The 27,468-nt window shown below is 39.9% G+C and overlaps 1 protein-coding gene across 2 annotated transcripts; it reads left to right on the forward strand.

Annotated features, from left to right (window-relative positions):
- The first annotated feature begins 1,909 nt into the window (after nucleotides 1–1,909).
- On the forward strand, nucleotides 1,910–26,141 carry col5a2b (collagen, type V, alpha 2b). Of its 2 annotated transcripts, XM_014991588.2 has the most exons (55): nucleotides 1,910–2,368; nucleotides 11,736–11,954; nucleotides 12,378–12,602; nucleotides 12,694–12,710; nucleotides 12,802–12,834; nucleotides 12,915–12,947; nucleotides 13,672–13,725; nucleotides 14,334–14,426; nucleotides 14,540–14,611; nucleotides 14,693–14,737; nucleotides 14,837–14,890; nucleotides 14,973–15,026; nucleotides 15,110–15,163; nucleotides 15,256–15,309; nucleotides 15,392–15,445; nucleotides 15,809–15,853; nucleotides 15,986–16,039; nucleotides 16,120–16,164; nucleotides 16,332–16,385; nucleotides 16,596–16,694; nucleotides 16,779–16,823; nucleotides 16,914–17,012; nucleotides 17,086–17,139; nucleotides 17,769–17,876; nucleotides 17,952–18,005; nucleotides 18,086–18,184; nucleotides 18,811–18,864; nucleotides 18,955–19,053; nucleotides 19,122–19,175; nucleotides 19,280–19,333; nucleotides 19,409–19,462; nucleotides 19,729–19,782; nucleotides 19,874–19,918; nucleotides 19,998–20,096; nucleotides 20,467–20,574; nucleotides 20,671–20,724; nucleotides 20,804–20,857; nucleotides 21,014–21,067; nucleotides 21,164–21,217; nucleotides 21,342–21,449; nucleotides 21,536–21,589; nucleotides 21,697–21,750; nucleotides 21,827–21,988; nucleotides 22,063–22,170; nucleotides 22,282–22,389; nucleotides 23,070–23,123; nucleotides 23,213–23,320; nucleotides 23,405–23,458; nucleotides 23,567–23,674; nucleotides 24,041–24,094; nucleotides 24,176–24,283; nucleotides 24,391–24,736; nucleotides 24,835–25,025; nucleotides 25,103–25,345; nucleotides 25,439–26,141. In XM_014991588.2, the coding sequence occupies exons 1-55, from the start codon at nucleotides 2,275–2,277 to the stop codon at nucleotides 25,583–25,585; spliced, it is 4,755 nt and encodes a 1,584-aa protein (XP_014847074.2). In that variant the 5' UTR covers nucleotides 1,910–2,274; the 3' UTR covers nucleotides 25,586–26,141. The 2 variants fall into 2 exon arrangements, with proteins under 2 accessions (XP_014847074.2, XP_087870863.1); XM_088014737.1 differs by lacking the exon at nucleotides 11,736–11,954.
- The last annotated feature ends 1,327 nt before the right edge of the window (nucleotides 26,142–27,468 follow it).

The raw sequence follows: 27,468 nt of genomic DNA on the forward strand, positions 1-27,468 counted from the left end.
TCTATTGCTTTGCTGTGCTAAGCTTAGCATAGGCTTGAAGAATTTGACAGATTTTGACTTCAGCAAATGGGAGATGACATACGTCGGAGATGATCGTAAGGTTATTGGATGAAGCTGTGAAATAGCTGAGATATCAGGGAGACGGGTTGTGTTGAGGTTTGCCCTCATGACCTCATATTTGAACCTTTCTATTCTGTGTTTAGTGCAGATCTAAACATCATGGATGTGCAAAAGGTTGAGCTTTTGTCTGAAGTTGTTTTCCGGTCCCTCAATGGCTCCCCTGTTTCAGTAATGAGAAATCAGCCTGTCTTCGGAGCACATGAAAGACTTCCTGTCTTGTTCTGTAAAGGAAACAAGCTACTTTTACCTCCACTGTTAAGACAAATGTTACACTTGAAGTAGTTTCCCCACTCTTTTGCAGCTCACAATCCCCCCAGAAAGAGTACAATATCGATAGTCGAAGGAATCGTGATGTTGAAGTCTCCTGGGTTTGCTTCGTTTCTCTGGAACATCACTGACAGCCTGGTTGATGTACAGACTTGGCAGAGCTTTGACCTGGAAAACACATCAGATGGACGCTGCAAACACACTGTAAACCACTCAAGATGGAGTGTACAGATGTAGGTCAGTAAGATGAATCCCTACAAGTTCATAATCACATTGCAACAGCAATGTCTACTATTTAGGCACCAAACACCAATCGGCAACTTTTGTATGGGGTCTAAAAAAGGAACCGGATGCCTTCTGTTTTATGGTTTCTATTAGAAGTTTCCATGGTAATAATAAACCTATCCCCTCTTTTGCAACTCATCAGAAAACCGTTCCTGAAAATAGTACTTGGTGTAAGTATTGGGTTTCTGCAGGTGTTCTAGACCAGTTTATCCAGGTACGACAGATATGAGTGGAAACCAGAAGGAAGGCAGAAACCAGAGTATCCAGAGGAACTGTAAGAGAACTCAAACTTGTCTGAACGCAGGGGTGATGACAAAAGATGACAGGGTATACCACACAGAAACAGAGTGGTGAGAACGGCAGTGAAACTGGAGAACCCAGAGAGATTGTGGGCGTTACTCAGGTATTCTTGACGTGTTTTGAAACTGGAAAAAAGGAACTTATTAGCTTTGTCTTGGTTCTTTAAAACAAAAAGTGAAACTGGAAGGAAGGAACGAGGGGTAGGGTGGAACAAAGTCGACAGAGAAGTCAAAAGTTACTCCAGAGAAGGAGAAAGACCAGAAGGAAACCAGGAAGTAATAACAGAAGGGCTTGTTGAAGGTAGTTGAATAGGAAAGAAAACCATAGGAATCCAGGAAGGTGTTCCCAATGTCTTTGAGGTCCAGTCTACGTTATCATGACAATCGAAAGAGAGTAACCAGAAATACTGTCTTAAGACTGTCTTATGTACTCAAGCTGGGAGAATGATAAGGGTAAAACAGAATATCCCAAAAATCTGGTTTTTCCAGAGGTATTTCCCAAAGCAGAAACTAGAGTGCACACATAAAATGAGTTTATAACTTCTATAAAGGATAGCTAGCTGTAAACCAGCAGAAAATGGCATATATCGACTTTAATCACAGACCTACCTGATGTGATTGAACAGAACTGACATATTAATGAGCCCAGTTATCTGGTAATGTCCTTTAAATGTTTGTCTCTGTTTGAACCAGTGACACTGGAAGTAACTAAAACCTACAGTCAAACAATGAAGCCAAAATAGCTGAAACACCTGCAAGCGTTTGGGTTCCGTTTTGGACATTTCTATTAGAATGATGTATTGCTACTTAAGGTGGCTTCTGCACATAAAAGCAGCAATATCCTTTAAAGGTCCTTGAATGCAGATTAGAGGTATTCTCTTTTCCAGAGGCACCCGTCGTCCCTCCTCCTCTCAATTAGAGCCGATTTCATGCAGCCTTTAATCAGTGCCACCTTTCATGCCATTCGCCGGAGCCTGAAGAGGAGGGTGGCCTTCGACTAAAAGTAGAAATGATGAGAAAGCAGACGAGTGGGAGGGTCGAAGGTTGAGAGAGAGTGGCAAGGAGGTCTGGGTGAGGAGAGGGGGGGCAAAGCAGGAGCTTGTTGCAGTGAGCTGTAATCGCTCATCCAGGAGCCAGTTGTGCTCAGGGACATTTGGATTTCGTTTTTTTTTTGTTGTTTTGTTTTTTCTTCCTTTCTTTCTTTCCAGCCTGGATGTTGTAGCTCGGGGCTGGGCTTCCCTGGACTTTCTGATCTGCTTTGCAGCAACTGTTTTTGAGGACGCTGCATGTCTGATATGCAGACATGGGCACCTCACTTTGCTCCAGGATTACCATATGCTTGGCCCTCACCTTAGCTCAGGTGATTGCTGTGGCCTGCCAAGAAGAAACAAAGACGGGTGAGTGACGGCTGCCTAAACCGCTGATATTTTAGGAATTGAAAATTTAACTTCTTTTGTTGGACTTTTGTTGTGTTATGAATATTTATATGTAAAAATGCCATGTTTGTGTTCACTCAGATGTTTTTCTTTTCTACCCATGATTACTTTGTGGATATTTTGCGTAATTTGTTTTCAACAACATGAGCTTTTTTGTTGCTGAAAATTTATTATTTCTACTTCTTACGAAATGCAATTTAGTCTGAAAAAGATTCATTCCTCCAGATAAGTTACCAACAGAGTGGCTTATTTTTAATTAAAAAGGGGGATTTTTTTGAATTCATAGCACTGTTGAAAGCCTAATAATGATATTTGTTGTATTGTGGAAGAACACCTGTTCAAAGACGAAAGTGAATTTTTCTTATGATTTGACTCTGAAGTGATAAAAATGTTGTTGTTTTTTTGAAAGTTACATAGTTGTTCAAACTTCATAAAACTTTATATTTAACATACTTCACCCCAAATAATAAAAAAAAGCAGCAATTTCCCTCTTAATGCTCCAGCTAACTCTAAAGAGTGGAGCGAGGCTGGCCAGTCTATTTCAGTGCAGAGTCGAGGCTGGATGACAGGGTTGGAGAGGCCACAGTTATAATGATGTGGCTTCCAAGATGGGATGGACAAATGCAGGCCACTAATTTTGGTCAGACTCTTGGCCAGAGGCAGACGAGGACACACCCAATGTGAGAAGATGCTGAATATGAAATATGCTTCTCCCGCTTCCATCCAGATTCACCTCCAATGAAGCGTTCATGCTGCGAGGGAAAAGTAAAAAAAAAAAAAAAATCATTTCTGAGCATGTGCACCAGATGTTTTGTAGGTTAGAATCATGTGTGGTACTGGTTAAGCTTTTAGTGGCATTTAATGTCACTGGACAAATACCATGAAAATTTTTTTTCAATATATATATATAATGACAGTTTTGTAAGCATTCACAGCTCTGGTATAAAAATGCAACTGACTTGGGTAGCATTTATAAGTGGGGTTTATACTTTTAACACTTTTCTCCCCAAGCTTTTTAGAAAAATGTTTCCTACTTCCGAACAAATATAGATTTAATAATTATTCAAATGATAAAATAGGTGCATTTTTCATGTTGGTTTTCAATTAAGGGCTCACCACATTCTTAGCTTTGCTTACATACTCAGCATAGAAGAAGCGCAACATGAAAAACACATTTAAATTTCACTAACTAATTTATATTAGCTCTTTCTGAAACTCCGCCTCCAGGAAGTCATGACAACATGGCTCCTCTATTAACCCTTTAGTAACATTTTTACCAGTGTTGCACTGAGACGTACCTCCTATAATGAGCTCAGCAGTTTTACCAGGTGTTTGGTAGGGGTAGGGGTGGGGAGAGGGCCGCTCTGTGAGGCGGGAGCGTAAGAACTGCAGCTCCCAGGAGGCGTTGCGTCTCAAAGGCAGCGCTAGCTCCACCCAAGAAATTAAAGAATTTCTTAAACAAGAATGAAATAATCAAGCAATACTCCAGGTATGTTTAGAAATGCTGTTTTGGTAACATTAGCATTACCTTTTTGGTGTCCATGTTATATTGTTAGAGTACAGCTGTAAACTAATATGATTCTTATATAACCTGACATTAAATGCTTAAAGAGGGTGTGATGTTTTGGAGTTAGCAGAGGAAACTAATAGAGCTTCCTCTGCTTGAGTGCTTTGAGTTTAGGTTCGAGGCTAAGCTAGTTATAGAAAGGGTTACAAGTTCCTCTGTCAGTAACTCTTAAAAACATTCTTAATAATATTTCATAAAAACATGATGAAGGTAAAAAAAAAACACACACCAAAAATCCCTGTCAATATCTTGTGTACCAAATTAACTCCAGTAAATGCTTGTATAAATAATATAGGAGGCCACAAAAAAACTCCCCAACATTGTGCACACCATAGTACTGAAATTGCCCTTGTCAAAGTGTTCAACGACATCCATATGAATACAGACTGTGGAAGAACCACAGTGCTGGTACCTTTGAACTCGTTTTTGCTCACTTTGCCACTGCAATGTAATGGTTCTGCTTGTTTGCTCTTTTATTTTCCTTCTAAACATCTAAAGCACTTTGAATTGCCCTGTTGCTAAAAATGCACCAAACAAATAAACTTTCTTGCCGTTTCTAAATTTCTTGCGCAATGTCATCAAAAAAGTTATCAAAATCTAGATTTTTTTTCATACTATATATATATATATATATATATATATATATATATATATATATATATATATATATATGCTGCAAATTAATAAAAGTTTTGAAGGGATTTAAACATCAGGAAACAAAAGAAATATGAAAGAAAATTTTAGTGTGAGGTCGGCAGGGATAGTTCGATAGTGTATGTGAGGATGATCTTTGAATTTATTAAATTAATATAAAACGTTGATAAGAGCGATGCTTTTGGAAAATATGTTTGCTAATTGTCAGTACAGTGCTACCTACAGCGGTGTGTTTACATACTGCTTTATTCTGTAGCTTTGAGAAGAAACCATGTCAAAAATTTAGATACTTTCTCCATAAATGTTTACTCCATTATGGCAAAAAAAAAAGGGAGTATCTTTGCCCACTAAGTTGCACTTGACTTGATTTAATCTTTAAATATCAAAGTATCTCTTTAAGTCCTTTGCATGGTGGTTTGATGTTTGTAACCAAAGTTTGAGCACAAGGGGTGGACAGTTGTACTGATGTGTAAAAAGACATATAAACTATGGATATAGTACAAGCTCATGCTCTAGCTGAAGCTATAATTATGTGGAAAGGAAAAGCGACTTACTAACATCGATGGAAAGTTTTTGAAATACAAAGGTTAAAAACCTGAAAAGCTACATAGCTGCTGCATAACTGTTATAAATATAATATCTCCTGCAAAAATACACTCTACATCAACCTGTGACGCTTTCCTTTGGTCTGAAGCAGGTTTCAAAGCAGGAGTTTCCTTCGGGTGTGGTATCTCATTGCTGTCCCAAATAAAGTCAAACCACAAGTTTTAACCCAAACCCAACATATAATACAGTCTCAGTGGTTTCCCCTGAAATAACTACAGCTGCTGAAAACCGTCGTCTTTCTCGGGGAGAGGCCTCACCACATAATTAGTGCTTAGCGACGTCACAAAAATGAATGGATTTAAATGTGCTCTTAAAGCCTACAGCATCAGCAGGTGGCGAGATTTAACCCTTTGTATTCTTTTTTTTCTCCTGTTTTTATGTGCAACATTCCTATGTGTAGTCTTTTTCTCCCTTTTTTCCTCACTACACAAGCCAGGTGTTTGAGAAAGATATAAAAGAAAATACTAAAACATGAAGAGTTTTAAAGTTTTCCACATCTAACCTAAATATTGTTCCAATTTTATGAAGTAAAGTACTTCAGTGGGCAGTGTGGGCTGCTTTTATTTTATTCTTTTTAATGCTGCTGTTTTTATGTTGTGTGCCAATAGGTAATTGGTGGTCAGCTATCCAGGAAAGAAAATAGTTTATGTGCACTTATAATAAAAAATGTTGAAATACACTCCAGATTTTTTACTTGCAAACCTAGTGTGTGTTCCTATTAAAGTCTGAATGTTAAATTGAAGAATTCTTCACTCGTCATGGGAACCAAATATTTCGTAATGTCCAACTGTACATAAATCATGTTTCTTGCGTAACCCTAGATTGGCATTTTATTCCTGCCTATCATGAAAGCGGGTTTCAGAAATCTAACCCTGACAATATCCTTTAAAATGCTTAATCTTATTTAATAGATAAACACCAACTAAAACGAACGAAATAACTAAAACTGAAATTGAGAAAACACTTTTATTAACAGGACTGAATAAAAACAGTAATTCATTTGGAAAAACTATAACTAACTGAAATTATATCATGCGTTTATAAAACAAAAACATACTGAAATCACACACATATGAATACACATCAACATAATTAATGTTGATGTGACATTTCTGTTGTAAGTTGGAGTTGCTACAAATGGACGTGTAAACCGTCATAAATCCAGCAAAACCTTAAAAAAAAGGCTCCCATGTTCATTAAAACAGAAATCACACAGTTTCCTTCCGTTCTATTTTAATCTAGAAAAATGTTAATGGTCTGAAACATAAACAGCATATGCTCCTTTTTTTTGTGAAAACCCTTGCAGAATGTAGCCTAAGTTTTTGTATGGCCAAATCTGCTTTTGAATCAGAGTTGCTGATTGTTTGTGTCCCCATTAAAGGAGCAGCGTTATGTATTTTCATTTGTCAATCAAATCTCATCCTGACAAACAATGTCTTGCAAACTGTCCCTGGGTTAACCTTTAGCATACCATGCTAACAAAATATGATAAAACTGTATTTTTGACACGTGAGACGATTATAAATCACTCAGCTTATGTGAGTTGTGTTAGAATGAAGAGATTAAGACACATTTGGCTTAATAGAAATGTAACTAATGATTATGCTAGCTGTTAGCATATGTTAGCTGTTAGCATGTGTTCCTGCTGTGACTGGCTAGAAGTGAGGACTCTAATGGTGGAATCCATGCTAATTACTAAGCATATATGTTTCATGTTAAATGTCGAACTTTGGCAGAGATCTCTTTTGAAGGGATAATTGCACAGTAGCCTACAGATAGATTTATAGACGACTTTACAGCCAAAAGCTGTTGACTGAACCACAGTCTAGTCAGGTTAGATTAAAGGCCTCTGCAGGTAAGCAGCGACTTGCCTCGAAATATGTCAGAATTACGTTTTAATTTGTGATCTTCTCGCGTCTTCTTTTAAAAGTCTAGTAAGCTGTTTCAAAATGCGTACTGTGCTGCAAAGTCATATACACCCTTTAAACTTTTATTTTGGGATTCCAAGCAAAATCTAATCAGGAAAATGATTTGAAGATATCAATATGAAGACTAGTGGCAGGATCATGCTTGTCTTCTTCACCATCAGCTTCTTTAAAATGAAGGGTGGATAAAAAATGGAGAAATGACCTAATAGTGGGAGAAGTTCTTCTACAAAGGCTAAATACAATTGCCCGTCATGCTTTTAAAATTTAATTTGGTAAAACTTCTGTAAACCGTGCATCATCTTTCTCTTCATCTCACAATTATGCATTAGTTTGTTTTAATTTATCACATAAAAAACATTGATGTTTGTAGTTGTAATGTCACAAAATGTCAAACATTTCAAGGGGTAAAGGTATCTTTCATGAAACATGAAAATGTTATAGATTAATTTCTTTCAGATTTACCAATAAGGCAGTGAAATTGAAAAACAGTTTTTGGTTTAGGTCTTAAAAAATGAATTAAAGTGAATCTGCTATTGTTTATAAGTTATAATGTTAAAACTGGAAACCATGTATTGTTTTTATATTATCCTCATAATTTTAAGCATGTAACATGAATGAGATTTCCAGTTATATTTTTATATGCAGCTTGTTCCTGCAGTTGTTCCTAAAAGACGGTTGATGCAACCTACTGGGCAAACAGAAAAACTTCAGCCCCTTTTCTGCTTTCATTTCCAGGTTTGCTCAAAATATAAACTCAAAACTATAAAAAAAAAAGAAAAAAAAGTTGTTACCTAAGTTTAATATATGTAATTGGTTGCTTGAATTCATTAAATTGAACAACCAGCTGGTTGTACTGTAAAGTTGATAGTTTCCAACGTGTCATCCTCATCATCATCATCACTAGATCAGACCTCCGCAGACTCAGAGGAACATGTTAACATGTCGGCTGCTGCTGTGCTTGACTCAGACGGCTGTAAGGAAAACGGAACACTCTACTCCAACAATGAGATATGGAGGCCGGCGCTGTGTCGAACCTGTGTGTGCGACAGCGGCCTTGTAATGTGTGAGGATGAGGTGTGTGAGGAGCTCAGAGACTGCCAGTCGGTGGTGTTTCCAAAAGGCGAGTGTTGCCCCCTGTGCTCCACCTCGCCACTGACACACACAGCAAACTCTGAAGCAGGTAAACTGACCCAACTCTGACCCTTCACTAATGGGATTCATCAGGCACATTCACGTCCCTTTCAGTTACCACCATGCATCATTATGAGGTCTTCCTGTCCAGTTTGGAGGTATAAATACAGTGAAAAATGTCATTAACTTTGTCCTGACCAAATTTGTTTATAACACTATATTCTAAATGAAATAAAAAATACAGCTAGGTTGTAAGAGTCAGTCAGAAAGCTCTGCGTTTTAATAATTATTTCATTGAGAAGCGATCATATTGTTAAAAAAGCGAACAATTCTAGCTTTTTGGCCTTAGTGTGTGGCTTTAGCATGTATTTACAACATTCCATGTTCCACTATAAATTAATATTCTAATTCATAGTATAAACATTTTAAAAAAATTGATTTTCTGAATGTTCTGAAAATGTTTTACAATTAATCTGCAGATTAAATATTTCATTAATAACCTAAGACTGATCTAATAACTGATACCAGTGAGATTTGTTGAGCTATGGGCATCATTTAAGTTGACTGATGCAGATAAACCCTCCAAATTTGTTACCAGAGAAGCTTAAAATCATCTTTATTAGTTGAAAAAGTGCTGATGACTTTGAATTATACATATTACGGTTTTAGAAGTGTCTAAATATCTCCATCTGATGCATTCATTTAGGTTGAGTGCCAAAAAGGAAATGGGATTTCCCTTCAAGCAGAATTCAGCTTCATGTTGTTTCACAATATTTTAAACGTACACATAAAAAGATCCAACTATTGAATAATTAGCTTTGTGGCAAAAGATTAGGAATCAAATGTCTAAATTGTTACAAAAGTTGAAGAAGTTATAGACAAAAATATGGAATATTAAAACTGCATATTCTCAAGGCATACCCAAAAATCCCTTCAATGATGCATTGTGCGCACTGAAAGGGCATCATCTGCGGTACTCATCCGGTTGGTGTTTTCTCCCATGAAGAGACCTGCACAGAAAATGGCACCACCTACTACGACAATCAAATGTGGGCCCCAGAGCCGTGTCGAGTCTGTGTGTGCGACTCGGGAGTTGTGGTGTGTGAGGAATTGGTGTGTGAAGAGCTAAGGGACTGTGAGACAACCGAGGTCCCCGAGGGCGAGTGTTGCCCCGTGTGCTCAGCCAACAAACCAAACGCTCCTTTCTTGGACGATAAAACTGGTAATAAATATTATGAACTGATGTTTCAGTGATCCGATTAAAAGATTAATAATTATATCTATGTAAATAGATAATGTGTCAAAATGGCTTTTTTTGTGCCAAAACAGGAGTGTTATCTTTCACATTTATTTCCTGGAAACCCCCCAAAATTTCATATAAAAGTTTTGTAAATTGTATCACTCAATTCAACACTGTCCTATAAAATCTTTGCTGATATTTTTTAGAACGTAACCTCTCACAGGGTTAACAAAGCAAGTTTTTACTTAGGATTGAACATCTGGTTTGGTTTAACATACCTAAACTTTCACAGACTTTAGTAGTCACCTAAATCCAACATATTTTTGTTTTTTTGTTTTTTTTAAGATAGCATGAAATTTTTGGTAGTCACCCAACATTTCTTTTTAGCTAGCATGAGATGGCTAAGTTATACATTTACCCAAAATCTAATTTTTCTTGCTGACTTGAGTTTTGTTACCACAAACTGTTGAGTCGTTTAGTAGTTACCCAAATTTATGTTTTCCTTTTTAAGCTAGCATGAGATTTTTGGTAGTGACCCAAATTCAACATTTTTTTTTTAGCTAGCATGAAGTGGCTTTAAGCTAGCATGAGATGACTAAGTTATACATTTACCCAAAATTAGCTAATTTTTCTTGCTAACTTGAGTTTTGTTTTCCAGATAGTATCAGCTAGACAACTGCATATATCTAAATGTAAAAGATTTCTTTTTGTCACTTTGGTGAGCAAGCTTAGTAAAGTAACACCTAGTACTTTTTCTAAGTACTCATCGTAGGGCTATTGTTTTCCAGTTAATGTGAATTGCTTCAGCCAGTATTTTCCATAAACCTAACCAAAGATGTTTTCTAGGTAGCATAAGCTACGTGTTTACATTTTTTTTGTTTGTTTTTTAGCTAACCCTTATGTCGTCTGCCTAAAGTAAGCTGTTCCCTTGAACCTACAAATCATTTTGTCAATTAATCTGAGCTACATTTGTCTAAACATGAAACATTTTTATGCTTTCCATTTTGTCCACTTATTGTTTTTTGTTTTCCATATATCATGAACTTTCCAAATCATACATTTTCCGAACTAGCTAATCCCACATTTGGTTTTCCAGGCAATGTAACCAGCCCAAACTGTATAGCCTTCAAAACCTAACCAAGAAACTGGGCTTCTCTTGAATCTGCAATACATGAAGCTGTTTTTTTATCATCTCAGAACAGCTTTCCATACTGATGCCCGTTGCTGTTCTTCCTCACAAAGATTCCTGCTCGGTGGACGGCAAAACCTACGCCAACGATCAGATATGGAACCCTGAGCCCTGTCGGGTGTGTTTATGTGATAAAGGGACGGTGTTGTGTGAGGACGTGGTTTGTGAGGATATAGGGGATTGCCAGACCACAAAAACCCCAGAGGGCGAGTGCTGTCCTGTGTGCTCGGCTGCGAAACAGCAGCAGCCCCACGCAGAAACTGGTAAACTGCAAACGTGACCCGCAGCCTTGCTTCTGGTGGTTGACGTCGACTTCTGCAGTGCAGTGTTTGTGTATTTCGCAGCTGGTGGTGCTTTTTGGTCTCTGTCTTGGCCTGAAGATCAACTCTTCAGGTGTCACCTTGTGCACACCACTGTGGACTGTTGTTTTCCAAATCTTTCTGCTGCGGTCTGAATTTCCCTCCGACAGTGCTTCTTTTCAGGTTGCAGACGGAATACATAAACTTTCAACGAGATAAGCTCACTTCTCAACATGTGTGTGTTGTAACAACCTCACAACAGATTGAGCAAGTGACTTACTTACCGAATAAGGTGTATTCCTCAGGGAAATTTTTTGCCTCTCTGTTATAATAGCATTCTGTACAACTTATGATTTTTTTTTTTTTTTGCATTTGTGAGTCTTTAGCACAAATAGATTTTCAATAAAGCAGCAAAATACGCATGGTTTTTCTGTGTTTATTTGTGGTTTTTTGGCAGCAAGCAATCTGAATTTGAAATTCAAACTCACTGCAGTCTTGCATTGGCTTAGTGGCTATTTTTGCTAACCATGTATTTGACGTAAGTGACATTTAAATTGGAAAATCAATCCAACTCAATAGCTGCCAAAATGTCAGAAAAAAAATCTGTTTGTGTTAGCATAAATTGTGTTTTCAAGTAGGTGGTACCAAGTGTAGCTACAACAATTAAATCAATAACCAATTTTTTAAAATTTATTTTCATGTGTTTTAATGAAGACACCTGCACAGAAAATGGGAAGGTCTATGCCAATACAGACATGTGGAACCCGGAGCCATGCCGGCTGTGTGTGTGTGACATGGGAACCATAGTGTGTGAAGATGTGGTGTGTGAGAACCTCGGCGATTGCCAGAAAACAGTGATCCCCAGTGGTGAATGCTGTCCTGTGTGCCTAAGTGTGGCTTCAACATTTTCACCCAACACCGACCCAGCCACAGGTAATTTGACAGAATTTGACCAAACACAAAAGTGATTGCACCAAGTAGACGGTTGCTTGAGAAGAGGATGGTGATCAATTGTGAATGATAATGCTCCAATCTAGATAATAGTTGTGACGTTGAAGACTATGTTGATTTTCTTAAAATTGCTGCTCAGATCTGTGGCACGGAGCTGGATGTGACTTTGGGTGACTGACGAAACATCAGTGCTCAGATCTTCCTAAAACGGTTTCATGTACCGATAATTTGCAGTCAGTTTCAGAAAGTACAACTAAATCTCTGTAAAAGAACTTGTAAGTTCAGGAAAAGAATACCCTGATTCTCAGACTGCTATCTACTAAGGAATCGACTGTTGATGACATTGTTAAATTTTGCAGTGACAATTTTCATTTCCCTTTATTTTCCCCCTTCTCTGTGTTGCAGCCGTTGATGAAAAGAAATCAGAAAACTGCAAAGTCGACGGGGAGCTCTACCATCACAACGACATCTGGAAACCTGCGCCCTGTCGCGTCTGCGTCTGTGACAACGGCGTCTCCATCTGCGACGAGATTCAGTGTGAGCCACTGGTGAACTGCGACAAGGTCACCACGCCCGAGGGAGAATGTTGCCCCGTGTGCGACAGCTTCGCCAGCGCCGGCAGGAGGATCGGTGAGGTCACTCTCCCTGACAGCCTATTAAATTGCCTCAGTAGTAATCAACTGTGTGATAATTATCTCTTCTTCTTTTTTTTTTATTCAAGAAATTATGGGCTTCAAGGTAAATTACTGCTTTATGCACACACTTTTATTTATAAGAGGGGGGAAAAAAATCACAGCACACCTAACAAGCTATTTTGCTTCCTTCACAGGGACAGAAAGGGGAACCAGGTGACATACCGTATGTAAGTATGAAATACTCAAAAGAATTGTGCGTCATTTCTGAAGCTTCGCATCAAGAGATAATTATCTGCCCGTTCTTCAGGTTGTGGGAAATCCTGGACACCCTGGACCAATGGTGGGTAACTTGCTTTTGCCAAATGTTTTCCAATTCAGAAAAAGGTCTTTCTTTCCATAAAGTTCATACTTGTTTTTTTTGTTGTTGTTTTTTTTGCCTCCAATGCTCATTTAAAAAAATGAAATTTTCTTAATTAACACAATAAAGTACTTTTTTTTTTTATCTATTTAACCTTCCAGTATTGATATTGATTGCGCAGCTTTGGCGCCCTCTAATGTTAAGATGAATTATGGGACTATTCTAATGAACACAACAGGAGCAGATGCTAAGGTGATTATATGTGACATTTTTTATAAGCACTGCAGCCATTAAAATGAACCTAAAACTACAAACATGTGCATCTCAATAAAGCAGAATGTCATAAAAATTTTATCACAGTAATTAAAATGATAACATGAAACTCCTACATGATGTAGATTTATTGTTCCTTCTTGCTGTGCAGCAAGAAGTTCCTGCATTCAAATCCTTTCCTGGGTGGTTTCTGCTTGGAGTTTAGATTCTTGAACCCAAAAGCAGTGGCTGGACAAAAGAAAACAAAGTTAGAAGTGATATAAGATTAAAACTTTCTTAAAGGAGATGTGATTTTTCTAATGCAACAGCCAAACAAAATATTGTTCTACTAATGTGAGATGGATGACTTGTCTCTTATATCCTTATTTTGTGTTTTTTTCCCCCATAAAGTGGAGAAAATAAACTTATAAGTTAAACTAATCTCATTGTTTAGGGCCCCCCAGGACCGCAGGGAAGAACAGGACCAAGAGGCTTCAAAGGCAGACGGGTAAGTTTTGAAAAAGCTTTTTCTTTTGAGACGACATGTACAATTTAAACCTGAAGTTTACCACAATTATTTCTATTCAGTTTTATGTGTTACAGTCTTCTTCACACCTGAACTGTATTTATGATAATGAGGTCATGACTTATTATTTGCCTAACTCCGATCATAAGAATTAAGTAAAGGTACCAAATTATTTCTGTTAAATGTAATCATTTATCCAGTGTTGTGACATTATAAAAATATTTTCTCACTGGAAGCAGAATTATTTTTAATTTGAAGCGTTCGTCAAACTCTATTACCTTGAAAAAATATAAAAGTAGCCCGCAGCATATGCAGTGCTAATGTCCTAAATCTACCGAATATGTGAATTATTTAAACAAATGGAAAGTATTAAAACATTTGATTACAATTTCCTGACACAATGATTAATAAAGCATTGTTAATTAAAGACACCAGATATTTCTTTACATTAGCAAAATATTAATGCTAATGCTAATAGCGTAAAACAAAACCAAACAAAAAGAAATGATAGTTAAGTAAATACTCACAGCTGTGACTTAGCGAGATAAAATTGAACTTCATTATGACATATGTAATAACAAAACTTGTAGGGATTCACTGGACCCCCGGGATTTGACGGTGAGCCTGGTGTCCCTGGAAATCCAGGAGAACCTGGACCCCCTGGGAATCCCTCTCCTCCTGGGGTGAGAATTCTCATATCTGCTAAGGACTTTCTAACATATTCTTCCAAAAAATGCTTAAAATATTTTTAAGAATCTGTTTCTAGAGGTAATCATTGACTCGTTTTTCCTTGAAGGGAAACTTGGTGTCGCAGATGACTGGTTTTAGTGAGAAGTCGGGTTTTGCTCCGATGGTGTCCGCAACGAGGGTGAGTGTTTCAGGTCTGCAAACAAACCGTAAAGTCAGATTTGTGAATTAATTACCTGAGAATAAAAGTATCCTGTTGCAGGGTGAAGCAGGACCACGAGGACTTCCTGGACCAACTGGGCCTCCAGTAGGTTTTATGCTGTTACCCAAAGTTATGAGAATTAATTTAGTTTTAGCAAACTTCTGTAAATTTCAGATGATTTTAACTTTTGATGTCTTACTTTAGGGCGCAACCGGCGGTCAGGGAATTCCCGGAGAACACGGAGACACAGGACCAATGGTGGGGTGACTTCTTTTTCGTATAAAACATGGTGGCAGCCATGGTTGGATGTAGCAACATGTTGGATGTGAATATTCCACAGGGTGAGCCTGGTCATCGAGGACCTGATGGACCACCAGGGAAACCAGGACCTGACGTGAGTCAGAGAGACATACATCCTCATTTTCAGTCATCTGATTAAAAACATTCAAACGTCACTTTTTTTTTCTTTATGGGCAGGGAGAGGCTGGGCCTGCCGGTGCAACCGGAGAACCAGGATTTCCAGGATCACCAGTAACAGAATTACCTATAATGACATAAGTGCATCCAAGGCATTTTACAGTTTATGGAGGATTCTGACGAGTTGTGGCTTGTTTTGAATTCAGGGCGCAAGAGGATTCCCAGGACTTCCAGGTCTTCCAGGACGTAAAGGCCCCAAAGTAAAGAAAATTCACCGTTTTGTTTGTCGTTGACTTCCATTTGAAACGGATACAAAACTTAGCAGAACTTTAATCCCAACAGGGACACGTTGGTCTTGCAGGACCAAAAGGCGAGTCTGGGGCAGTTGGAGCCAAGGTATGACATTATCCTGATCCAGAACTATCGAAAAAGAACTAAAAAAAGAGTCCATCCATACACCAACTATTGTTTATTTAAGACCACAGACTTCCCTCCCCTAAGTCAACAACTACATTTCACCTGAGGGAATTCTGAGGTATTCCTTAGACAATAAAGACAAAAGGCCACCAAGCTGGGGTTGGAAAAAGGTTGGGTTAGTGCCTAAGGTTTATTAAGGTTTATCCACCAACCGATTGTTAGAGAGGCACAAGTTCACCTGCAACGCTTCATGAATTTACCAGTAATAAAAAAGTTATGGACAAATTTTATAATCAATTCTACAAAGTAGACATTTTACACTTGTATCTATGTTCACTGTAGGGTGGATCTGGTACTGCTGGTCAAATGGGCCCTCAAGGACCCGCGGTAAGCAATAAATGCATTCAAATTCAATCTGTACCAATGTTGCCAGTGTTCCTGTGTCTTACTTCCATTAAGATGGGGAGAAAAAACGGAGGGTGTAAAGTAGTGTCCCAGTAAATCCGTCTTTTGTTTCAGGGTCCTCCTGGTTTGCAAGGAGAAAGAGGCAGAATTGGACCCACTGGTCCTTTGGTATGAGGCAAATCCATCACTTGATGTGAAAGTATTGAAATGGCAAAGAGCGAAAGCTAACGGTCTATTTTTCCTGTCAGGGTAAACGTGGTTCAAATGGCCATCCTGGCAAGCCTGGTCCTTTGGTAAGAATGACTTTGATTATTTACGTTTGTAATTGTTCTAACTGTGTTCTTGTATACTTTCAGTCCAGTGGAGACAAAATATTCTCATTGTTTTTGTTGTCTGATAAGCATCGATTTGCCAGGCGGGTCACAGAATGTGAAGTTAAAATCATCTAATCCAACTACAGGGTCCGATTGGAATTCCTGGTATGCCAGGATTCCCAGGAAGTCCAGGAGTGAAGGTAAGACTGTTCACACTTTTACATCGATCTCATTTTAATAAGAAACTCCAACAGTATAAGTTAGACACAACGCCTCTACTGCGTTTTTAGCTTCATTTTTCAAGTCTTCACAGTTTGTCGCTTTTAGAGGCCAGGTATGGCAGCAAATCAGGAAGGAATCCTTTTCATTTTCCTAAAATATTCATGACTTGACTGTTGTCTGGGAGTTAGGGTGAAGCAGGACCCACAGGAGTCAGAGGGAGTCGAGGGCAGCAGGGACCCAGGGGGGACGGCGGACGTGTTGGACCACCTGGACCAACTGGACAGCAGGCGAGTCCAAATCTGATACCGATTAGTAAGATAGAGTGATTTTTTTTTCTTCTCTTGAAAGACTCATTCTGGTGTTTAAAACAGGGTGCTGCAGGACCTGACGGGGCCCCAGGTGCCCGCGGTTCCTCTGTGAGTCTTTGAAACGACGCAAAGCAGATGTTCCACCTTTTTAGCAAACCTTTGATGCCTTTTTTATTGAGCATGTTTTGCTTTCTACAGGGTATAGCAGGTTTACAGGGGCCGCCTGGTTTGGTTGGCCCCACTGGTCCTCCTGGCCCCCAGGGCACCACAGGAGTACCAGGACCAAAAGGCCAACTGGTACGAACTTTATTGAATTTCTAACTTAGGTCAGATCCTGAACATTCAAATATTCTGGTCTTTGCTTTAACAGGGTGATGCTGGACTACCAGGACATAAAGGAGAAGCTGGGCATAAAGGAGAAAGAGTAAGTGAGAAACTAACACCTTAACTCTTAGACCCTACGATTAATCAGATTAACCCTGTTAAACCGACTATTCAAATAATTGTCAACGAATTTAGTAATTAACTGCTGTATACAGACTCTAAAATGGCCATTTGCTGAAAAAAACAACATATTCAGAGCAAAACTTTAAAAAAAATATGTATATTTTACGTTTAACATAAAAAAAAAATCACCTTCGTCTGCAAATATGTTGAAGCCAAAACTCCTCAAGTGGCAGTTTTAGCTTCACCCGGTTCAAATTCACTAAAGTAATGCATTCTTTGGCAATAAAATGTTTAATTTCTTACTAAAAAATGAATTGATTTCTTAGTTTATTTGCACCTTTTAATGCATTTCTAATGTTGTACATAAAAATCTTAAGTGGTTGTTCAATGAAAACTTTGTAGAATGTGCCAATATTTTTGCTAATCTTTCAGGACATCTCTATTAGTGAATGTTAGCAAAAATAGAAAATTTTGTCAACGGCTATCTGAATTATATAATGACAGCAACTTTTCTTCAAAAAAAGTTGATAAAAAGGGTAAATAAAACCTCATCTTAAAGGTTTCCTTCTGTTCTTACTGCTGTATTGACTAATCCGTTGGCGGTAGGGTGACCATGGTGTTCCAGGGCCAATTGGTCCATTGGGTGAGGATGGAAAGCGTGGCCCCCGAGGCGATGCTGGATCCATCGGGTCTCCGGGACCACAAGGGGAGATGGTGAGTCAGCTAACTATATCAGCCATGAAAACTTTATAGGACGTACAGTCCAACTCTCAGCACTTTCTGTTTTAGGGGCCACCAGGAAACCGAGGCTTTCCCGGTGCAGATGGTTTACCAGGACAAAAGGTATTAAAGACGTTTGTTGATAATAGCATTTATGATAGTGGATGGCTCAGCTTTTAAAAATGTGATTCTTGCTCAAACAGGGAGCCCAGGGTGAGAGAGGACTGCCAGGATCGCCTGGCATCAAAGGTTCTCTGGGAGACCCAGGACGCAATGGAGAGCCAGGATTAACAGGAGCGCGGGTAAGGCAACTCCATACATCTCTGATAAATTTCCCAACATTTCTTCTGTCTTCTGATTCAAATTAAAAAGGAAAATATGTGAAAACCAAAAAGTGAATACAAATCAAACCATCTACATCTGAAACCAGAAGATTACATACACAGAATAAAATAAAAAAACAAAACATAATTTCAAGATATGAAGTTAAGTTTGAATGACTAAAATAATTTCTATTTGTTAATTACCAGAAAACCTGATAATTATTGTCTTTTAATAATTAAAAGACAATAATTTGACTTGGGTCAAAACTTTTGGGTTTCCTTCTACAAGCTTCCTCAAACTGCATTCAAGGATTTTATTATATTTTGTGCCAATTATTACATAATATGGTTTTTGCTTATGTTGCAGTACATTTTAAAGCCTAATTTGATTACATTACACACCCTCTTTTTCATGTTTGCTGTGGAACAGTTGCAGAAGGCAGAATTGGATTTTATTTAGACATATAAGAAGAAAGGGGCCTACATAGAAATGATGCATTTTTCCCAATTTTGCATCAGTTTGTATTGCTCTATCATATAATATCCCAAGACATAGGCTAAAGTTTGTGTTTTCACATAACATTTTATTCGTCTTGTTTTCCCAGGGTCTCTCGGGGCCGATTGGTGCTCAGGGAGCAGAGGGAAGGCAGGGTCCAATGGTAAGCATGATTTTCCAACAGTGCTGTGATGCCACTGTGCCTTTATTGTTTTCCCAATGCAAAGTTTTTATGTTTGCCCTCGTGTTTTAGGGCTTGGCTGGAGAGGACGGCAAACCTGGCCCGGCTGGTTCTGTTGGAACCCGAGGTGGTGCCGGAACCATGGGTCTGCCAGGACCAAAGGGCTTCGCAGTAAGTGAGATGGGCTCTGGAATTAGGCATCGTATAAACCTGGCGATAAACACTGGACTTGTTTGTAGGGGGATGCTGGAAAAGCTGGAGAAGCTGGAAGTCCCGGTGCTCCGGGTCAAAGGGTAGGTAGCTGGTACTGAAGTAGCCAAACAGCCATACTTTATGCTACATAATCTTCACATATATAAAGATCCTGCAATGAATGGTGTACTCTTTTATGTTCCAGGGAGCAAATGGAAAAGATGGAGAGACCGGCGCTGCTGGTCCACCTGGTCCAGCTGTAAGCTTCCATCTCCTTTTTATTGATTGAAACTAAGGATTCTCGTGATTAAGCCAATCTATTTCTATTCTTTAGGGCCCTGCAGGAACGAGAGGAGAGCAAGGACCTCAAGGACAGACCGGTTTCCAGGTAAATGACATAAAAGCATTGCTTTTAGTGCAAAAACAGAACTTAGTCCATAGTCCGTTGTATTGTGATGCTTAACTTTGTTACTCCGTTATGATCCAAAGTAAAGTTCTTATGCTCGTAGTTTAATTCCAGGTATTAAGATTTTGATCAAAAGTGTCTTGCATCACATTTGGTCTATTGACTTTTGCAATTTCATAATAAGGAAGTTTCCGTTTTGTCACTTCTTGTTTTTAATGATAAATAAAAGTGGGATTGATGTTTCCTAGGGTTTGCCTGGACCCTCAGGTCCACCTGGAGAGGCAGGAAAGCCAGGTGATGAGGTAAAAGGAACTACCTCTAAAATAGCATTAAAACTAATATAAACCAAGACCAAAACCGTTATGTTTACTGTTGTATTTTTTTCTTCTATAGGGTCTTGCAGGTGAAGCTGGCTCTGTTGGAGAAACGGGTCCAAGAGTGAGTCCACTGATTCCACCAAATGCTTCAATCAGTTATTCTGTTATCTGATGTGTCACACGTCACACGTCACACGTAGGGCGAAAGAGGAGCGCCGGGAGAAAGAGGAGAAACTGGTCCCAACGGGCTTCAAGGACCAAAAGGCGGTCCAGGAGCACCGGGATCTGATGGTCCCAAGGTATCGTTGTGATTAAAACTTTTACTGAACCCAAAAACGTTCATCTTTGCTTTCAGTGGAAAATCCCAGACATACACTGATCAATCAAAGCACAGCGATTGACCTGCCTGGTAGAACTTCTTGCAGCAAACCATTCCATAAGTTTGGTTTGTGGCAAGAAAGCATCATTGTTGTAATGATGTGCTAAAGGTGGAGTGCCTGGATCAATAGGATCTTCTTAAAGAGACAGAGACCAATGCCCGATGTTAAACTGCCCCAAGTAGATCTGTACCATCTTGGTATTGTGTAACATAGTACTGGTGGAAGTATGGTATATTGTGCAGCCTTACTCTCAATGTTATGCTTGATTGTTGTGTGTTTTACACTTCAGGGTAACCCAGGTCCAAAGGGGGCTGCTGGAGAGCCAGGTGGTCCAGGACTTCAAGGAATGCCAGGGGAGAGAGGTATTTCAGGACCATCCGGACCAAAAGGAGATCCTGTAAGTTAAGGAATAAGACTGTATCGTCTGCAAAGAACCAAATAATCCATCATAAAATCCGGAAATGACAACTTTTACGCTGATTTGCACTGACAGGGCTCTGTTGGCGAGAAGGGACCTGAAGGAAAGGCAGGAGCTGATGGTGCAAGGGTGGGTCCAAAATCTGTGGCTAAATGGTATCCAATTAGAAATATTTATGTGTTTTTAATTGTATTGAATTTTTTTAAAGGGACTTGCTGGTCCAGTTGGAATTGCTGGTCCAGGTGGGCCAAATGGAGAAAAGGTAAGCTGACAACACTATTTGTTTTTTTACAAAACTCCAAACTACACAAGTAAAAAAGCTGTTATTTAACTTTTTAAACGGGCAAAAACAACAGTTTCTCTCCTTTGGTGTAAGATGACAATACCTGATCTAAGAAGCTATATTTTGTTTCTTCAGGGTGAAACCGGTCCACCAGGACCAACGGGACGCCGTGGCACCAGAGGAATCCCCGTCAGTAGAACTTTTTCAATACCTTAGCCATAAACAAGCCATTCATTTTCAGTCTTCACAAGGTTGTGATTTAATATTTGCTTGGTTGAATAACAGGGTTCCAACGGAGAGCCTGGTCCAACTGGGGCAGTTGGTTTTCCTGGACCGTCTGTAAGAATCCTGTTAAATGCTAGAACACGCCAATGAAAAAAAAAAAAAAAGAAAGTCTGATGTACTTTGTAAATTTATTTTTAAAGAATAGAATCTAAGTTTTTGTGGGTTTTTTTTTTCCTAGGGTCAAGATGGCCAGCCAGGAGTCAAAGGTGAAACAGGAGAACCAGGACCTAAAGGAGAAGCAGGATCTTCCGGACCTCAGGGCATGGCTGGGAAGCCAGGTGAACAGGTACAAAATTGCCAATTTAAATTTTTAATATCTGAAGTTGTCTTAAGTAATTTGATCAACATCCCCTTTGAATTTAATCTCTTAAGGGGCCCGTTGGTGTCGCGGGGCTGAAAGGAGGCCGGGGAACACAAGGTCCAGCTGTGAGTTTTTTCACCCAACAATCCAATTATTCAGAACTTTTAGCTTGTCTAACTCTGCAGCTAAGATGCTAAAAGCACATCGTAAACAAAACGACTTCTTCACACAGGGGTCTCCCGGTTTTCCTGGACTGCCTGGAAAAGTTGGACCTCCAGGTTCACTTGTGAGTTACATACCCTGATATTGGGTTTCTACTCCACAATAATCACTGCAAAAACCTAAACTAATTTGCGTTTCAGGGTGCGACTGGAGCCGATGGCCCCATAGGCGCTCCTGGAAAGAAGGGCCCCCCTGGGATTGGAGGAGAAAACGGCGCTCCGGGACGTCAGGGAGAAAACGGACCGCCGGGACCAGCAGGAAGCCCCGGAGAGAAGGGAGGACCAGGAGAGGACGGTCCTCCGGTAAGATGAAATGAAGCACTTTCTTATCAGACTCACATTTCTGACAATCAGATACCGTCACACCTCTCCTTCAGGGCCCTGACGGACCTCCGGGACCAGCTGGAACGACAGGACAGAGAGGAGGGGTGGGTCTGCCTGGAGTCCGAGGGGAGAGAGGTTCGGTCGGACTGCCCGGTCCTGCGGTATGTACTCCTGCTGATCTTTTCTTCATATCCATCCTTCTCCTTTAGCCATCACAAGAAGGTGGTTATTTCTGTTATTCTGACTGTAAACTTGAGTAACTCGTCTGTCAGGGTCCACCAGGAAAACCAGGAGCTCCCGGCACTCAGGGGACCAACGGTCCTCCAGGTGGGATCGGTTTACCAGGAGCCACGGGACCAAGAGGTGATCCCGGTCCTGAGGTTTGTCCAGTCTTTCTTTTTTCTATATTTTTTTTTTATTGAAGTTACTTATTTATTTGGAACAGATGAAAAGTAAAAAAAAAACAAAAAAAACAATCTGATTTTTAAAAAAGTAATGGATTCCTATGATCCCAACATACGACTTAATGTAGCGTTCTGATTGATTTTTGCGTCCAGTGGCTATAAATTTGTTTTGTATGCATTGCCCCAAAACATTCCACTCAATAAGTCAAATGTGGTCCAGTGAGAAGATGATGCTTACGCTTTTGGGTATTTTTTGATTTTACTTTCATATCTGTGGCTTCCAGCAAAATTGATCATTCAGCATGACACCCAGAAAACTGATTTGATTGCATTCAATAGATATTTTTGACTGCGTTTTATTTATTGCATTTTCCAAACATCATGAATTTTGTTTAATCTAAATTTTGTAATAATTTGAACCAATGTTTTCAGGGGGGTTTTCCACCTCAGAGTGCAGAAACTTTTGTCAACATTCACACTTAATTTGTAGAAACATTAAAACTTCAGACATAATAAATCTTATTGCAACTTTTCCTACATCTTAATGACACTTTTTTTGCAAATGACTCACAGTTTAATCACGCTGATTTACGGTCCAATTCTTCTGTTTTCCGCTGACATAAATTATATTTTTGTTTCTTCGTGTCGTCATTCAGGGCATTGCTGGAGCCGAGGGGGCTCCCGGTAAAGACGGTCTAGTAGGAGAAAGGGTGAGAATAAAGACATTATTTCTGCTCACATGTCTTCTTGGGTTATACGAACATAAGTATAAATTAATGTTTTGTTTGTGCATCTTTAGGGCGATAGGGGGAATCCAGGTCCAGAAGGCCTGCCTGGCGTACTGGGGTCTCCAGGAAACGAGGGTCCGGTGGGAACAATTGGTGGTCCTGGACAAAGAGGAGAAAATGTGAGCTTTACAACTAGCTTAAATTCAGTGCTGCAAGTTCAAACCACTGATCCACCGCTTTTTATTGTCTCTTGGCGAGTTTAGGGTGCTAGAGGGCCCCCAGGACCCCAGGGACAGCCTGGTGTACGGGGAAAAGTGGTAAGAGAGGTTTTTCACATTAAATGCTTAAAAAAACTTCAGTTGTTTAAAACTCTTGTGTGTCTTTTTTTCTGATGTGATGAAATGTTGTTGTGTGTTCGCTCAAAGGGCCCTCAAGGACCACAGGGGGAGAAAGGAGGAGCTGGAGAACCCGGCGAGAGGGGTCAGAAGGGACACAGAGGCTTTACTGGACTCCAGGGTCTCCCTGGAATATCTGTGAGTACAGCTTTCAAAGCTATGGAATGAAAATGTGTTTTATAGGTTTAACATACTGTTAAAAATATACAAGGAGGTAAAATTTTGTTGAATCAGAGTTCAGGAGGTGTGAAAAATAAGGCTAAGAAAGAACTCCAGGGAGTAGAGGCAGCACATAAACCACTGTTTAAAAGAAAAGACAGTAAAACCATTTGAGGATCATGAATTTAGTGTTCGGGTGGGAAATCCAGTCAGCTTTATGCTGAAACACACATAATCCCTACTTAGAATAGGTCAAACTCGGTCAGACTCATTGACCGAGTTTGATGCAGAATTTAACTTTACCAAACAGCGAGGGTAATCAAAATGGGATCTTCTCTAACTCAGGGCGCCACAGGAGATGCAGGAGCTCGAGGAATTTTTGGACCAGCCGGACATAGGGTAAACAAAATGAGACTAAAACACGACCATGTTATATGGACAACTTAGCATAGAAAGTCAGCATGTCTTAAAACAATATAGGGACCTCCTGGAGTGGTGGGTCCTCCAGGAAAGGAAGGAAATCCTGGCCAGCCGGGACCAATGGGGGCTCCAGGCAGCAGAGGAACCATAGGAGACCTCGGAGCTCAGGTGACTCAATTCATCTAAAGTACAACTTCAGACTGTTGTCTAAGGTGGATCCAACTTGTTTTATTTGAATTCAGCCTCATGAAAACACCTCTCTGGTCTTTCTTCAGGGTCCATCTGGAGAACCTGGACCACCTGGTCCTCCAGGGCCCCCAGGTCCTCCCACAGCAGCTGCAGAGGAGCTCTTCGCCATCGATTACGATGCTCATGGCGAAGTTCAGGAAGCAGTAGAGCTCGGCGAGTACGACGACACCGCTGATCCTCCACCTCCGCCAGAGTTCAACAAGGACGAAGCTAAGCCCAACAATAACATTTTGGGTGCCGAAACGGGTGTCCGAGCCACGCTGAAGACCCTCAGCGGACACTTGCAGAACCTGCGCAGTCCGGATGGCAGCAAGATGAACCCTGCCAAGACCTGCCAGGACATCAAGAACTGCTATCCTCAGAAGAAGAGCGGTCAGGGTCACGCTGCTATTTTTTTTTTTTTTTTTTTAGTCAAACTCATTTTTAAACCACATCACATGTCCTGATCCGTCTCATTTTATTTGTTGTAGGTGAATACTGGTTGGATCCAAATCAAGGAAGCACAAAAGACGCCATCAGAGTCTTGTGCAACATGGAAACTGGTGAAACCTGCATTCCTGCCAATCCGGCCAGCATTCCCCGCAAAGCCTGGTGGACGAAATCCACCCCCAGCCCCAACAAACCCATCTGGTTTGGAGCTGATATGAACAGTGGAGCCAAAGTAAGAAAACAAGAAAACTTTTGCGGAGGAAATCCCTCATCTCTTCAAAACCCGTCACATTTGTCTTCTTGTTTCAGTTCTTCTACGGCAGCAAGGAGGAGCAGCCCAATGCCGTGGCAGTCCAGATGAAGCTGCTGCAGGTTTTGTCAAAGGAGTCACACCAGAACGTCACGTATCACTGCAGGAACAGCGTGGCCTTTAGGGACGAGCAGGCCGGCAACCTTAAGAAAGCTCTCGTCCTCAGAGGTGCCAACGGACAAGAAATGAGGGCGCAGGGCAACAGCCGGCTCAGATACGCCGTCATTGAGGACGGCTGCTCGGTAAGCCACAGAAAATTCCTCTAGATGTGAATAAAACTCGACGTAGAGAGAGAGAGAGAGACACATCCACTCACTTTCCCACTTCTTCCTCAGAAACCAAACGGAGAGTGGGCCAAGACAGTGATTGAGTACAGAACTCAGACAACCACCAGGCTCCCCATCATGGACTTGGCCCCAATGGATGTCGGACAGGCTGATCAAGAGTTCGGTCTGGACATCGGGCCAGTGTGCTTCTCATAAAATCACAAAGATGGACGCCGTCAGTTTCTTTTAGAAAGAGGGTATAGAAGTTACCTGTTTCATCGCTGCCTTTCCTTTTTGGTGACGGAAGGACACTCGTGCTATTTATTCCAGTTTTCAGTTTGTGGAAAGGAACCTGTACCGCAAAGACATGTAGATGGATTGTAAACTTGTGTAAACTAGAGGACTGGGCTTTAAGAATAAATGTCCACAGTTTTTCTAGACGCTTGGATAAAGGAAGAATCGATGTAGGATAGCCGTAGCTCTTAATTTTTATGGAATAAATAATTAAATTATTAATATCTGTGCAAAACAGTCATTTGAAAAAGCTGTAAATGCAACACGATTGTAAATGGCAAAATAGTATTACTTTTCTGTGAACAAAATGCAACTCTTTCAACACTAGAGGGAGACAAAGTATGTTTTTTATTAGTCAGTGATTTCACTTGATATTCAAGGTGAAAAAGGCAATTAGCTCAGTTGAACGCAGTAAATTTCTGAAGATACATGATGACTTTATTGAACTGCAACAAATAAATAACAAACAAACGTCTTATTTGGTGATATGAGTCACTGTCTTCTTGCCCCGTGTCAGATAGGTGTGTGAGCAAACCAAAAAAATAAAAAAAAGTCAAAAAAGAGGCGTTTTTTCAGGAAGAAAAAGAGTCAAAGTTCAGGCCGCACATGTTTCTGGGTCAACCCTTACTCCCCTCGTGCGCTGAAAGATGCGACACCCTCGCTGTTCCGCGTGCACTGCAGCTCGCCACACATCTGTCGAGGCGGCCATTTTTAGCTGCCGTTTCTATTTTCATTCACGGAAAATTAAACAGGTAAAAATGTCAAGCTGTTGGAGCTGGTTTTGAGAGTTTCACATCTGCAGTGTGAAGGACACACTTGTTTTGGAGGCATATCGGTGAAACATGTTGTGTACATTGCCGGTTCTGTTATTCTGTGGGTCTGTTTCCTGCTTCCAAATATAATGGGAAACCTGAGAAACAACTCTAATACTTGCTAGTGTTTCACATTTTGGACTAAGTAGTTTGATCCACTTCACACTTTTAACTTTGAGATGTTTGAAGGAACACAATGAGATCAAATTCTGGACTTTGACTAGGCCTAGGACTTTCAATTGTGAACCCACAGAGTTGTGTGTTTTGGATCCATTTCTGCTCTGTTTTACACATGCTCTCAATCACTTCTAATTTTATTCTTATAACTTGATGAATTATTAACAATATCTGAAAAAAAGATAGCAGGGTTTCATATAAGTCCTCAAAATGACTGTTGTTGAGAAGGAAAGAGAAGGGACCAAAAAAAAAAGTTAATTTTTATAGCAAAAAATTGACTTAGCTAATTGGTTCGGCGTATCTTCAGAGGAATGTTGACATTAAAGTATGTTTTTAGCACTATGCTTTTCTGTTTTATTTTACTTTACAAAAGCTAACTTGTGTTTCAGGGAACACAGTTTTTCAGAATAAAATGCACACGTTTTAAATAAAAAACTTGCTAAAAGTAAATATGATTATTTTATCCAGAAAATGTTTTGTTTTCCGAGGTGACTTTCCCTTCCACAACACGGTAGACATGCCAACCTACCTGCTTCTTGCCAGCCTTTTAAAATGGTTGACATTTAGCAAGCTAAATGTTAGCATGCTAACAAGCTGGAAAATGTGCTAAAATTAAACACTGTTTTTTCGTAAAAACAAAGGATCATTCCTATTAGCAAAGTCAGCCATGTGTGTCTCTGAACTCCATGCACATTTTAGCTAAATTAAGCTAACACAGCTAACACATGTTGTTATTGTTATTACCAGAAATGGACTCATGGGGGTGCTCGTCTTTAACTTGCTTGTGGAACTCCTGGAAAGGAAGAAGTGGTGTAA

Source organism: Poecilia mexicana, unplaced genomic scaffold (genome assembly GCF_051168715.1).
Source record: "Poecilia mexicana isolate PSO_F unplaced genomic scaffold, ASM5116871v1 scaffold_2, whole genome shotgun sequence".
NCBI classification, from domain to species: domain Eukaryota; kingdom Metazoa; phylum Chordata; class Actinopteri; order Cyprinodontiformes; family Poeciliidae; genus Poecilia; species Poecilia mexicana.

Bases quoted from the DNA above. Each gene is read 5' to 3' on its own strand.
- col5a2b (XM_014991588.2), top strand. From the start codon at position 2,275: ATGGGCACCTCACTTTGCTCCAGGATTACCATATGCTTGGCCCTCACC. The intron at 19,919-19,997 runs GTGAGTCCACTG...CGTCACACGTAG, and splicing joins TTGGAGAAACGGGTCCAAGA to GGCGAAAGAGGAGCGCCGGG. The intron at 21,450-21,535 runs GTACAAAATTGC...TAATCTCTTAAG, and splicing joins CTGGGAAGCCAGGTGAACAG to GGGCCCGTTGGTGTCGCGGG.